This window comes from Andrena cerasifolii, chromosome 8 (genome assembly GCF_050908995.1).
Source record: "Andrena cerasifolii isolate SP2316 chromosome 8, iyAndCera1_principal, whole genome shotgun sequence".
NCBI lineage: Eukaryota > Metazoa > Arthropoda > Insecta > Hymenoptera > Andrenidae > Andrena > Andrena cerasifolii.
Genome location: NC_135125.1, coordinates 13,111,283 through 13,126,461, shown reverse-complemented (window position 1 = coordinate 13,126,461; position 15,179 = coordinate 13,111,283). Strand labels below are relative to the sequence as shown.

Sequence of the window (15,179 nt, the reverse complement as noted above, 5' to 3'; positions counted from 1 at the left end):
TAAAGAACTCTATTAGAAAGAAAATCCGTTAAAATTCAGTAAGTACCTACTGCTCTAAATAAAATCACGTGGCAACAGAATAATTAGATTTAATTGCACTCGTCGAGGGTCAAGAATAAGTTAACTTTTGTAATTATTTTTGATTACGAAAGAGAATTCACTGTAAATGTAATTTGAATAAAGAATTGATGATGCTCGTGTGTCGGTGTGCTCGTGGAAGTCAATGATATTCAACTTGTAACATGACCGTAATCGAAGCACGCCCACGACGCGCTAGAAACCGGAAGACAACGGAGCTATCTTTGGATTCCGATGTCAGACCGTTAGAAATTACATCTTCAAACATTTATCGCGATCCACGTCAGCTGCGTCAGCTCCAATTGTTGGAGCACGCGATGAATCGCGCGTCCAACTTGCCGGAGAGATGCATCGGGCTGTTCATAGCCTGAACCGCTGTGTTTTCGGGGGACTGCCAAAGAACCGACATCGATTCCAATGTTTACCGATACTGCAACGACCAGGAATTTATGTCTCGCGTAGGTTGGGTAGTGAATCGCCTATCTTCGTATTTACGGAAGAAATTCCGCGTTTAATAGCGTAAAAGATTGCCAGAATAAATTCCCGACGTTCTGCGTAACTGTTCTGGGACTTAAACCAACAACATCTTCGCAGGCAGATATTCGAATAAAGGATGCTGTAGGATGGGATCGATAAGGGCTTTACGTAGCGAAATGTCTGTGGTGTGCGTAGAGATACGTTTGTGAACGTTCTCTCTAAGGAAGTGATAAGAATATTAAGCAGATTAGCGTCAACTTAAAATATGCACCAAAGCTCGTGAAATTTCTATCTGCGTGATTGAATTTAATCGTATTCGGTCAATTAGACCGGTATAAAACGAGTTCGTGAGATCTAACGAGAAAGTTGTTTCAATCGGTCGATCTAGCGTGCACCTGCCCGCAACTTTGCTATTGCAGAGCTCTGTCCGTCCGTGCTATTAAAATTGCAGCCCTCGTAACCTGCGGTACAGTCGACACGCCGGGTGGAATTAAGAGGAGGGAAAAACCAACAAAGAAACTACAGATAATTAATCGCAGATCTAATAAATCATGGAATGGGATTTTGATGGTAGGTATCACAGTTGCGAGATAAGCTGCTGGGCTTTCGGTGGAACAATGACGACTAATTGGTGATTGAAAGGAATCTGTCAACCGAATTTTACAGCAGTTTTAAATTAGCTTTTTTTAAATTAGCTTTTAAAACCTCTCGGGAACAATAAAAAATTCCATAAATAATTTCATAAATTCATTTCTCTCTGCATCAGAGTCTCTCGAAAATTGACCAAAAATCTGGATTTGGAAAAGGAGAGAAGATGAAAGAGGAACGCACTCACGCATTGCAGCTATTCACAATGAATATCCAGCGCGATAATTCATTCCGCAACTTCATTATCCTACTAAATAACGTAACGTACGTTATCTGTGACGGCGCGAGTGGACTTTTTGTAGCTGGCGCGATACTGGCGTGACACTTAGTTCTCCAAGCTAAAGCTACTTTTGCAAATGTCAGTGAAACTCCCATTTACGAAACCGGTAAGCAGAGAGGGCGGTCGGTAGCGTAAGTATGAAGTAATATTTTGTCGCGCGACCGATCAGGATTATCCAGTTTTTCGCCTATACCCTCCTCGTGCCCCGCGATTATTTATCTTCGCAGTGCATTATGCAAATGTCATTAACGCGTGAACTCCGTGGCCATTCAGGTAACCAAAGACACTGGCTCGGTCACATCTGTGCGAGTCTCTGTCCAATTCATTCGTTAAAGTAGCACGAAATACAGTCTTAAGAAACATCTTAGAATTTGGGAGATTAGGTGGAGGAACGGAAGAGATTGTCAGGAGAAACCGTATGAGAACTTTCACCTGGCTGTAAATCATCCTCACGCCGGCGAGAATTTTGGCAAGCGAATGGCAGAGATCGAGGACTAGCCTGCATCCACTGATTTCACGTGTTACAGCCTTTTCACGCGAGACGCTTCTGTGATTCAGGATGGGTATTTTAGACGCGTTCACTTGGCAGAGGTAGTGATCGTTTATGAAGAAATACAAAAATATAGAAATATAGAAATATAGAAATATAGAGATATGGAGATATAGAGATGTAGAAATATAGAAATATAGAAATATAGAAATATAGAAATATAGAAATATAGAAATATAGAAATATAGAAATATAGAAATATAAAAATATAGAAATATAGAAATATAGAAATATAGAAATATGGAAATATGGAAATGTAGAAATGTAGAAATATAGAAATATACCTAGAAATATAGATATATATCTAGAGATGTAGAAATATAGAAATATAGAAAAGTATAAAAGATGCGTGAACGTGTATAAAAATCAGTGTCATGGGCTACTAAGAACACTAAGCATACTTCTATTCAAACGCTCCTTTCCTCTTACAAAGATTAAAGCCATGCACAACCCATAAACGAAGTGAGCCTGAAAGGGTGACAAGAAGCATCAGCTCACCCAAAATTGAGAATTAATCTAACCCAGACCATCTACGAAAACCAGCAAAATGGCCACGAAAGGGTCAGAGGAAACTTTAAATTTCCTCGATTCGGGGACCATCCGAAATCTACCCAACAGAAGCGAGAGGAAGAGCTCGTGCTCCAAGCAGCTGGAGCTCCATGAACTCGGGTTCAAGCTTTACGATCGCGTTTACAGCTGGATCCGCCGCGATATCGTTTACTAGGAACACCACTGCAATTACACAATGAAGTAGTAACGGCAATGGTCGCGATAAACCTGGCCGTGTATCGGTACGCGGACGGAAACGGCGGCGGAGCGCTATGCATGAACTTCGGACGTATCGGGCGAACGGAGCAGCACGGATCGTTGTAAATCATCCAATAAATCAATTATTTATATGCTACTCGCGGCCAGCGTAGGAGTAAAAGGGGAACGTGACTGGAAACACCGTATTTTCTGCGCGTTACGGCTCAGATTAAGCCGAGCGTAGTTACTTAAGATCGGTGCGCTTAAAGCGCGCCCTCGCCACGAGTAAATAACCTGGCCGATCTGGGGTGCACCATCGCGGTATCCGCGGCGTGTATCCTTTTTACTATGTACCCAATGTGCTCGTGTTAAGCGATACAATCGGAGAAAGAGGCACACTCGGTATTTCCCTTAAACTGTTGCATGCAGAGCAGCGCGCATAAACACTTTGATCGTGGTCGGCGTATTTTGTGGAAAACATGGAAATATTCACCTAAGGGTCAGCCTTAAATTACGTAAGGCTTTTTGGGGGAGGGGAGCTTCTTACGCAATATTCATTAACCCAATTTTTAATAAATACAAATTCTATCATTAATGTTCCGGAAAAGTAGGTTTAAAAGAATTTTAATAACTGAAAAAATTAAGTGTAAACAATATTACGTAAGGAGGGAGTTGGAATATCAAATCTTACGGATTCTTATACTGGGGGAGGGACGGGGTAAGAATTCGCCAAAATCACCCTTACGTAATTTAAGGGCGGCCCTCTAGAGAACCTCAGCGTTTTTTACTTTGAAAACAATTCACGTTACTCATTACTTTTTATTACTATAATTATGAAATCAATATCTAAGAATTGCATTAACGTCATCCAAGAGTTAAACTTTGTTCCACTGAAAGAATTAAATAGACACACTGCTTCTATCACCTGTTTTTGGAAGTATCGATCAGCACGTGTGATAAATTATTCTCTAAGAGCAGGTAATGACCAGCGGCATATGCAAAGCGGATTAATCGGGAGTCATTAGAATTCAGGGGAGTCTGTGGCCGATTGAAAAGAGCAGGCTCCCCCCTCGCATAATCGCGATACGCGGCGCGTAATCCGCGAGATGAAAGGAAAAGTCGAAAGTGGCGGTGAGCGCTGTACAATCTGGGGCGTGTTAACGCGCTGCAAATAGATCTCGGTGTTTTCCCTTCGGTGTTATGTTAAACAATTATCGTGCAGTTTGTCAAAGAAACTGAACAAGTAGCGATGCTTTCTACCGTATCTTTGCGTTTGATTCTGCTTCCTTTCCGATCGCGACACGGCCGATTTCTTCCAGATGCATTCGAAAGTCTATCGCGCCAGTTCGAACACAATGTTCGAGAGCTGCGTTACATAAGCCTGTCCAGCAATTTTCCAAGATGTACTAGAACAAGTCGGGCGTTCCCAGATTTCACGTGATTTACCCGTTCGGTTTGTTTCCACGTAAACGGAGAACGCCGGGCTCGAAGCTACCTGCGCCTTACGCGGCTAACCCGTTGCTTGTCGCTAAAGGAACGCTCTCTATTATTTGCAGGTGTGCATGCAAACGAACGAGGATAAAGTACGAGCACTAGCTGCGGCGAAAGTATCTCGATTCAATAGTCCCAGTTATTAAACCGCCTCCAGCGCGAGGCACGGGACCGAAGAAAGCGCTGTTCGCGGGCGAATTACCGCGTTAGAAAACGAGCAACGATAAGTGGACAAATCAGATCAATTACCGAAGGTAAACTGGTTCCGTTCCCGTGCAATCTTCGATCTTAACCCGTTAATTAGTATGATAATGCGCGCAGCAACGCACGGCGAGGTTTGCGCGCTCGCTTTGTATTTCCCCTCCATTCTCTTTAATGAATTGAACGTCACATCGATGCTTCTCGTTATACTATTTACAACGCGCCTCGTTAGAATGTTAGATAATGTACGAGGAGCTCTGAGCATTGGAATGATTTCACTCTCGTTCGAACTTTTCTCGTGGATGTTTCGCAATACCATTTGCGAGAAGAATCACACGAGGGATCTTTTCTTGAATGCGCAAAAAATGAATTGAGGTATCCTGTGCAGAGTTGGGCATTATCTCGATAAAATATTATTCGTTATTCTCGGATAAATTTATTTTATTCGATGTGCTTATTCGAAGATTATTCGCCACTGGTTATTGCTATTATTTATTGCACGGGAAAGTTGATCTCAGCACGATACCAAGGGGCTTCAGTGACAAAATACCAATGAACAGGAATGGCTAGTCAAATCGAAACGCTGCGCAAAGGCATTTAAATACTTTAGCGTCGTAAAACTGCCTTCTGCTGTGGGATTATTTTCTACCTGGCGCACCGATATCGTCCTCGAAAAATTGGCGCGACGCAAGTCTGCGCGGCTTGCGAGCTTCGTTCTCCAGGCATTGGAGGAACGAAGCAGCGAGCGGCGAGCATGGTCGCGCAAATACGCCGCGAATAGCGGATGCGTACGATACGAATTCATGGTACAAGGAACGTCCATTCGCTTGGCGACCAAAGACAAAAGGCCCCCGCGATGGAGATCGGCCATCAAACAGGGATGTTTTCATTTCGATGCAAATGGGAAAGGCAGGGAATGAAAAAGGAAAGGCGTTCGATCCAGGGAGCTCCCTCCCCCGATACTTTGAAAGATCGGGGAAGGTGAAGGGGCTGACGAAAGTGACGAAAATTCAAGGTAAACGGTTGTCTGTCATCGATACAATTAGCTATGCAATAAATGGCCAAGCGACAGCCACTTTTTCATTCAACATTTTCTAAAAATAACTGAGCGCTTGGGTATTGGATCAACTACGGAGAAGTTCTGAATACTAAGCTGGATAAACTGATATTTACTCAGAAAACTAGGAAATCTATGAAAAGTGTTAGAAAATGGGAATCCAGGAATATGAAGAGTGCTTTGTAATAGAATGATGGTACCTAATATCCCCTAGCAAAAGTTGAATCGCCTTCAGTTCAATAATAATTGATATTTTTGTATGTAATTTGTTTCAAAGTAAAGTGAGATTATTCAAGTTTCATGTAGCATAAGTACATATCCTACGTCAGTAGCGCACTCAGATAAAAATATTTTTAATGCAAATTGAATAAAATTCATTAAGTGATTATAAAAACTGATTTAACGAATACAATCCATTTTTTTCTTTTTACAAAGCTCTTGCATTATTTCAGCCGTGGTTACATTAATTTCCTTTTTCCTTTTTCTTTTGCGAGGGCCCTTATCCTTCCCCTCTGGTTGCGCCACTGGCCTACATATGTTTAGGTATCTAATAATTCAATTTATGACCGATGAATTTTAGTGCTTGCTTTGTAGGATACAACGGGTGACGATGTTAAAAACTTGGGCGATATTAGATACCTTCACCCTATGTGCATATGACCACAACTAGGACCTAGTAATTAATTACTAATTCAGCTTATGCTGAAACCCAATGGAATACTTAACTCGAATTATTGAACCACAAAGATTTCTACGAACTCTCTTCATTGCATCTGCGTACCTAATACACTCTTGAAGTAACCCAATGTTTTTTTCATAACTGATTCATTTTTTGGATAATGAAGCCTCTAATTACACCGCGCAGTGCAGTTCTTTTATCATTCGACTCACTCTACCGAACTGTTCGAGACCGTGGCCCCCTACCTAATTACTCTCAGCAGCGTATAATGAGCAGTCAGCGGACGATGTCGTTGGTCCAAAGACAGCCGAGCAGTCTGCGAGCGACGCCGATCTGCATGGCGATTTATTGCACCTCGGCGCGATACATATTCATCGTATGCGTTTGAACGTTAGCTATACCAGCTCATTCGGCTGACGCGTTTAGAGGCGAGGTTCGACTTGAAAACGGGCCACGGCGCGAAACGAACACACCGTGTCGCCAAGGGCGTAAAAATCGAACGATCCGTCTGCCCGGCACGGCTGACGAAAAAAAAAAGGAAGGTCGTCAGGCTTGACGACATTAGCAGCGCACAAACCACAGAGGAAGGACACCTCGGAAACTTTCTCGCTTTTTCTTGGTTTCCTTTCATCGATCGCGTTCTCGGTTTATACACAGAGGCATGTGTAAAGAGAAGGGTTCGTAATTTTAAGGGTATCATGACCAAAATAAATAGAACGTAAACCCTGAACGCAGGTCGGGCTGCAACTGCTACTGTTTGAATATTGTCTAGCTGGGAACGGAGAATATTAGGTAGAAACGCAAGGAACTGGTTAAAATTCCCAGCAGTCGCACGTGGATTTAGGGCTTAGAGGAGAATTTCAACGATGTAGGAGCTGTAATGAGAGAACGGAAGTGAGATATTAAGACCAACAGCCAGAAATGTGGCGACCCTAGTTGCGATACTGCTCCCTTCGTCACGCGTGATCCTTCAGAATGGGATTAAACTTTTACCCTCGACCTTCTGTGCGGAGCCAGGGTAGAAAGAAAGAAAACAGTCATTCGGTGAAAAAGGCACAGAAATCGCATGTTACCTCGATACGATTCAAAGCCCTCCAATAAACTCGTACAATCCTAAACCATCTGAGACAACAAGATGAAACACTTCCACTGTGCCTTCTAACTCTTACAAGAACCAAGTAATTATTATTCCAATGCCTGCACGCTTTATTCACCCTCCGTGACCTACAAAAGGGGCGTCGAGTCATTGCGTAACTCAACACCCCCTGGCTACCGCTGGCGAGCGAACGTTCGGAATGATTTAATCGAGACGCCGACAGAAAGGAGCAATTTATTCGTGCAGCGAGCCTAGGAATACCGCGTGCACGTGACATTCGAAACGATTCGAAAGCTCCGTTACGAACGGCGCGATTAGTAAAGCAAATGAAATGCTAATACAAAGGAAACGTTCTTCGCCCGTGGAAGAAGGAGGGAAAAACGCTCCGCGGCCGTCAACTTTGTTTACAGAGAGATAAACAGACCGGGGGCCTCTATCGCGAGATACAGCGTGCGTGACATTCTCGGGGAAGGAGAGCAACGGACTGTCGGTCGCCCCCCTCGAGGAGTTTTCGTACGACCGAACGATGACAGAACTACTCCCTCCCCCCCCCCTGCGCCTCTTGTTATGCAATGAAGCGTGCGGGCCCGACTCGCACGCCGGCTAGCGAAATCAGCGAAATAACGCTCTCGCGGCGCACGGCGCACGTGCATCTCCGAGGTTCACTGCACGGGAGACACTTTTGTACACACGACCTCACATAACCTCCCTCCTCGCTGGAGCCGCGAGTTCGTCCCATTTCGCTCCTCCCCCCTCCCCCGATGCCCCTAGGAAACGCGACGAGGAAGGAGGTCTTGCGGTCGGCCACGGAAAAGCGCAGAGAAAAAGTCCTGCTCACCGCAGACGTTCAGCCAACCCTCGACGCGACAGGGATACTCCAGCTTCATCGTGGACGATCGCAGCCAAACTCCAAGTACCGGAAACGTGGTGACAGGGACGCACTGGTTACATAAGAAAGCCGATGCAACAGCCCCGTCAGTCAGGACGCGGTGTTATCACTGCTGAACAATATCCGCGGCACACATTATCCCGGGCCCGTTGACTCCGCGACACCGATCGCGTACGACGTGCGAGAACCTCCTTTTTCCTTCTTCTCTTTTTATTCTTTATTATGTTAAACCGGCACCGAGACGCGCGCAGAGACAGACCGGCACGCGGAATTAGGCGGGCGACGCGCACGGAGAAGTTTATCGAAGTGTCTGCCGTTCTTACGAACGCGGGCGGTAGTACACTGTCTGGCGTTGCGCGCGCAAACCGTCGACGCGATCCACGCACACCGGCGAACAAATCCGTACTGACTGAACGAACCCTCTCGCGTCCTCGTTGAGCCGATCCTCCTTCTCTCTCTCTCTCTCTCTCGCGGCACGCTCGGCCGCCGGACCCTCTCTCTCTCTCAGGTGGTGCGCTCATCCCGTATTTTCTCTGCACATAATTGATACTCCAATTGGGGATGTTGGATTTCTGTAAAATAACCGATTCGCTGTTTGAGAGCGGCACGCGTCACCATCGTGAAAAATTGCAACGAACTGAACGTAGAGCTTCGACCGGAATTCGATTATCGCAATGAGCGCTTGTAAAGCTGTCATTCGACCGCCACCGTTCGAACGACCGCCATTATGGATATGGAAAATGCCGCCAAATTGCTAGGTTAGAACGAGGGGAAATGGTTTAATAGGTATTGGTTGTAAGATTGTAGAATAGATTGGGATTTAATTTTTTATTGGGAATTGAGATTGTATGATATAGTTATTGTACTCGATGTCATTATTGTTGGGGAGAACTGGTATAATTCGATGTTCTGAGAAGTGTTTAATTATTCTATTTCGTTGGTTTATGACTACTGACACTACGAATTCTATGTGTAGCTGTTCTACGATCACGTATATAGACGTCGAGTCAAATGAACACTAACACTTAACCCCTGCATGCTATAATTTCTTTTAAGCAAAAATGCCGAGTATTCCTTAGATCTTTGAATTTACAAGTCTGGCATCGTTTATATGTATCGTAGATCTAACCAACTTATCCAGCAAACTACTGAAGAAAGTGTAATTAAGCAAATACTTACGCGACCAAGCGCGGTTCAGCCTCATCGATTCGAACGGAAGAACGTTACTAGATGACCGCGAGCTGAGATGATTTCAGAATTATCTACGTGTTCGTTTCGTAGCGCCACCTGACAGCGAAACCCGTAGTCAGTTACTAGCAAAATGGCGCTCAAGGGACAGGTTGGTCAAAGTGAGTAACGAGAAAAAAATTAATTTTCCGCGAAATTAGGAAAATTCTGAAATATTTTCGTACGATAACATCGCAGTAATTATGCAAATTCTTCTCGCGTGCGAAATGCGTCGCCCGAGCCGCTGTCAGAACCCGTAACCTCCAAAGGGGCGTACGTGCTTCGATGATTTCATCGTTTACGAAGCGGCTGCTAGATAGAAATGTCAAATGCGTATTTTACAGACGTAAATTCCTCGAGCTTTGTATCCAAAAGTCCGTGTAGTATCGCATGAAGCGAAACAGGTTGGAAATACTAATATGTATCGGCATCTCAATCTGTTGATCGCAAAAAAGTATATTATTAATATTCTTTAGTAAACATGCACTGATGGCCTCGTACATTTCGAGATAATGCAAGTAGGAAACGAAAATTTCTGTTTCCCACTTACATTATTAACACCGTCACTCTATTCTTATACGCGTTTGCTTTAGATATTTAGTACATCCAAGGTACATATTGTTGAATCGGTTAGTTTAACTCTTATGGCTTTTATAGTAATTCCACGTTTATTGCATTTTCATTCGTATGTTCAATAATTACAATAATTTCTTAGAAACAAGGTATTTCATTTCGCCCGTGCATTCTAACGTCTGTAAATATAGTATAATGCAATAATTGTCGCGCATTTCGGGATCTTTATATGTCTGTCGTAGATATCAGTCGGCGTTGGGTAATTTAATTAATAAATCATTTTTCTATGAAACGATTTCTACCTTGCAATGAAATCTAATCGCTAGTAGTATCCTATTAGCAAAGTCTCCGTTCATTTTAGATGCTCGTTTAACTGTACAACCCTTATTTCGTGTTTCTTATTTAAGGTATTGTTTCACACGGTGCCCCTTGCTCTTTAGATACGGACCTGTTGTGAGTGACGTCATTGCTTCGTACGAACGATCAATACGCGTAGAGAGCGCCAAAAAATGTCTCGTTTAATTTTAAATTCGTTAACTACATTCGCGCTCAATTATGGATGAATACATATCGCTGTAATCTTCGTAAATATTAATACGTCACAACTGTGATCCAATTATTGAATTACTTCGAGGAAACTGTTCATTGCGTTTCTGTAATGCGCAACAGGAAACGAGTATCAATCGAACAGAGAGCGAAACTATTATTGATCGATGGATATCAATCGAACACAGAATGGACTTGGGTTTTCAATTTTTATACAGAATATTATCATTAAGAACGTTGTTGAATGTATTGAAAAAGTGTTTTATATTACAAAGTATACACGCGTAGATATTACCGCGCGATGTAAAAATGTTCAGCACTGATTCGCATGATTAATAAGAACCTGTAATATTCTAAATATTTGCTGAATACTACGCCAGTTTCCCTTATCATACTGTTTTCTTTCCCAGAGATTATGAATGAAGTGATCAAACAGAAGAAGGCCGGGACTCCTGGCGTGCAATGGCGTATTTTGGTGGTGGACCAACTGGCCATGAGGATGGTGTCAGCGTGCTGCAAGATGCACGACATCAGCGCCCAAGGGATCACCCTGGTAGAAGATATCAACAAGAAACGGGAACCGATACCCACCATGGAGGCGATCTACCTGATCACGCCCTGCAACTCTTCTGTGCAGAAGCTGATCGAGGACTTCAGCAACCCCACCAGAACCACCTACAAAGTCGCGCACGTTTATTTCACGGAAGGTACTATCGGGCGATCTCTTTGCCCGCGGCAAGCATTACCGCGAGAAAGTCCGCTATCATGAATTCGGAGCAGCCTAGTCTCATCTTGGGCCCTGTTCTTCTTTTTTTTTTCTCTCTCTTAACAGTACGGTTTTTTGTTGCTCGCGTACACACGAGAACTCGGTTACGACTTCTTCTTTTATTTAAACAAGTACACGTGAAAGAGGCAGGATCGCTCGGAAATAGAGACGATCGTGCGACGATGGGTAAACCGGCGCCCCGAATCTCAACAGTCCACGCGGCACTTCACCGTCTGTCTCTTTACAGCGTGCCCCGACGAGTTGTTCAAAGAGTTGTGCCACTCGCTGATAGCTAAACGCATAAAGACACTAAAAGAGATCAACATCGCTTTCATACCGTACGAAGAGCAGGTAAAGCAAAGGAAACTGTAACAAGAAAACAAGTGTCTGATCATTTTACGTTCTTTGTGGTGACGGGCGCGCACTCGTATACAAAAACGACTCTCACACACCGTACCTTCCCGTACACCGGTCTATACCCGTCCTTGCAGCATTTTTACACACCGTATTTCTCGATCCCTCGATCAGCGAGCGCGACGATGTTTACGCCGATTTATCCGACTTCTAACCCCGCCCCGCCCCTGCTCCATTATTTTGTACAATACTCACATAATAAGCACGTACTAACGACGGAATGCATTCATGCTTGTTACGCGACCAGTGTGTCCAGAGGAGCTGTTCAATGAACTCTGCAAGTCTCTCGCCGCTAAAAAGATCAAAACCCTCAAAGAGATCAACATCGCTTTCCTGCCTTACGAGTCGCAGGTGATGAACAAGAAGAGAAAGATCTTAGCCACTAGAAGTAGTCGCAAATCGCAATAGTTACTTTGAATTTTCTGAGCTTCGATGAACGGAACATAAACTCCTGTGCCCTCCTCAGTTCTTTATTTTCACGAGATAGTAAATAGGCGAAAGACTTCTTTGTAGATACCTTACATGTGTAGTTCCTAATTTTCCTTTCGCGGTTGGAACTGCCGTTTCGTGCATGCGACTTTGTATGCTGTTACTTATCGTAATTTCGTTAACTGTTCGTTACTTTCTTCGATGTGTATTGTATATTATTTACACTGCTTGAGGAATGAAGTATAATATCTTAAGATGCCCGGTGATCGTTGGGTGGATAATATTGAAACGAGTACATGGTTAAACAGGTCTTCTCGTTGGACTCGCGCGAAACATTCGCTTGCTTTTATAATCCTTCGTTCGCCAACTTGAGAACAGCTAATATGGAAAGAATAGCTGAACAGATAGCGACACTCTGCGCCACTCTTGGGGAATACCCGTCTGTCAGATACAGAAGGTACGTAAACGTTTGCCCGTTGTAATTCAATACTCGCTAACGCGAACCTCCTTCATACACGGTTCTTTTTCTGAAACAGCGACTTCGACCGGAACGTGGAACTGGCGCACATGGTACAGCAGAAGCTAGATGCTTACAAGGCGGATGAACCGACAATGGGAGAAGGACCTGAGAAAGCGCGTTCCCAGCTACTTATCCTGGACAGAGGATTTGACTGCGTCTCCCCGCTGCTGCACGAGTTGACACTGCAAGCCATGGCATACGATTTATTAGACATTGATAATGATGTTTACAGGTAAATGGTACAGCGCGCGCGTAGGATTACGATGTCAAATAATATTTTAACGGGGGAATATTCTTGTAAGGTTCGAAGCCTCCGCGGGAGTACAGAAGGAGGTGTTGTTAGACGAGAATGATGATTTGTGGGTAGAGCTTAGACATCAACATATTGCCGTAGTGTCACAGTAAGTTCGAATAGTTTAAGATTTAGCTGGAATAGTCGCGTTTACACTGAAATACGCGGCACGTTTGCTTTCAGAAACGTTACTAAAAATTTAAAGAAGTTCACCGAGTCGAAAAGAATGCCGCAAGGGGACAAGCAGAGTATGAAGGATCTTTCGCAGATGATCAAGAAGATGCCACAGTACCAGAAGGAATTGAGCAAATATGCAACACATTTACAATTAGCTGAAGATTGTATGAAACGTTATCAGGGGAATGTGGATAAGCTCTGCAAAGTAGAGCAAGTGTGTGATACTTATTCTGTAATACGGATTTCAAAGCTTGCGAATCGGATATAAACTAACTTTACGTGTTATGCTTTACCAGGATTTGGCAATGGGCACGGATGCCGAAGGCGAGCGCATCAAAGATCAAATGAAGAACATCACGCCGATTTTACTTGATCAGACTGTGCATCACCTAGACAAGCTGCGAATTATCGCGTTATTTGTTATTAGTAAAAATGGCATTTCCGACGAAAACCTTAACCGTCTAGTTAATCATGCCCAAGTATCTCCCGATGACAAACAAACCATAGTGAACATGGCGAACCTTAGTATCAATATTGTTGTAGACGTAAGTACTTTTATTTCTTTACTTGTTCTATTCTATCTTTTGTATTATTTATTACATTACCATCTTACGGTTACAGGGTGGTAACCGTAAGAAATTGTACACTGTACCACGTAAAGAAAGAATTACGGAGCAGACTTACCAAATGAGCCGTTGGACACCGGTTATGAAGGATATCATGGAAGACGCGATCGAAGACAAGCTTGATTCCAAACATTTCCCATTTTTAGCTGGCCGTGCAGCAAGTTCGGGATACCACGCTCCAACTAGGTATGAGAAGATAAAATAATTTGATATAATCACATGTAATCGTTATATTATTATTTGCTTCCAGTGCGCGATACGGACATTGGCATAAAGATAAGGGTCAACAAACCATTAAGAATGTACCACGATTGATTGTTTTCGTAGTCGGTGGTGCTTGCTTCTCCGAAGTACGGTGCGCTTATGAAGTCACGAATGCTTTGAAAAACTGGGAAGTGATAATTGGTAAGTGTCTGTTAAGCAGCATCGCCCAATCGTAAACTAGTGTTAACATTCACGCATTACTTCCCTTTCAGGTTCGTCGCATATAATCACACCGAAATCTTTCTTAGATGACCTGAGTAAACTTCACGTGTAAAAAGACTTTCGTGTTTGCAAGCGAAGTAAAAACACATTCCCGTATTCCTAATACGCCATTAGCTTTGGCTCCATCAGTAATACCAGCTACGAAAGTTTGTGGATGATCTCTGAAAATATTAAATAGGGAACACGCAGTCAATTGTTTAGGTCGCACAGCCATTTGGCGACTAATTGAGAAATTGGAGTATGTCATATCATAAACCTCAATTGGCCGAAGTAGAAGCGGCGCTAGAAGGAGAAAATGATATCCGGTATCAAGTGCCTGCGCGAATAAAAACGTTAACGAAGAATAAACATGTTGGCAATACTGATGTAGATTGCACGGAAGTGTTTCATGGTAATTTAGGCTGGCGAATGATTCTAGCTGAGATATATGTTACTGTACGCCAAGCCGCCTCTTTGTTAATAATAAGGGGCCGGTTAGCAAAGGAATTTGATGTGTCGTAGAAGAGAATCGTGATATACGTGTATATTTCTCGTTATTAGCATTTCGTTATCTCCCGCTCCAAAAACTATCGACTGTTATACTATCTTGAAAGATTTAGTCCTCGATCTCGCTCACAGCTAGTGATGCTTATCGAACCCACGTGAAAAGTGTAAGTGTTCATGTGCAACACGATTACACGCGCTTCGGTCATATTGATTTTAATAAAAACGCGATGTCAGCATTAATATCTTTTTTTTTTACGTTCGATTTTATTATTTAATGTATTATTGTATAGCGAGACGGTAGACGTGCATTCACTTATTTATTGTACCTCTATTAGATTATCGATTTCTTCACAAGTATATTTGTTGAACGTGTATGTATATCGAATTTATGCATCGTGCAAATGTCGCTTTCGATTCGCCATCAAGCGGTGCATTTACATAAAT

The 15,179-nt window shown here is 43.2% G+C and overlaps 2 protein-coding genes across 4 annotated transcripts in view; one reads left to right on the top strand and one right to left on the bottom strand.

The window, feature by feature from the left end:
• Raskol (Ras GTPase-activating protein raskol) overlaps positions 1 to 8,592 on the bottom strand; it is a 365,041-nt gene extending 356,449 nt beyond the window's left edge. For both annotated transcript variants that reach the window (XM_076819087.1, XM_076819088.1), the window contains exon 1: positions 8,143 to 8,592. In XM_076819087.1, the coding sequence (XP_076675202.1) occupies positions 8,143 to 8,191 (49 nt within the window). In that variant the 5' untranslated portion in view covers positions 8,192 to 8,592. The remainder of the gene's footprint in view (positions 1 to 8,142) is intronic.
• A 793-nt stretch (positions 8,593 to 9,385) lies between these two features.
• On the top strand, positions 9,386 to 14,333 carry Rop (Syntaxin-binding protein Rop). Of its 2 annotated transcripts, none has more exons than XM_076819128.1 (11): positions 9,386 to 9,542; positions 10,950 to 11,246; positions 11,967 to 12,070; positions 12,457 to 12,605; positions 12,685 to 12,900; positions 12,971 to 13,069; positions 13,144 to 13,351; positions 13,434 to 13,682; positions 13,759 to 13,949; positions 14,014 to 14,168; positions 14,240 to 14,333. In XM_076819128.1, the coding sequence occupies exons 1-11, from the start codon at positions 9,515 to 9,517 to the stop codon at positions 14,299 to 14,301; spliced, it is 1,758 nt and encodes a 585-aa protein (XP_076675243.1). In that variant the 5' UTR covers positions 9,386 to 9,514; the 3' UTR covers positions 14,302 to 14,333. The 2 variants fall into 2 exon arrangements, with proteins under 2 accessions (XP_076675243.1, XP_076675242.1); XM_076819127.1 differs by lacking the exon at positions 11,967 to 12,070 and adding an exon at positions 11,553 to 11,656.
• Positions 14,334 to 15,179: the final 846 nt, after the last annotated feature.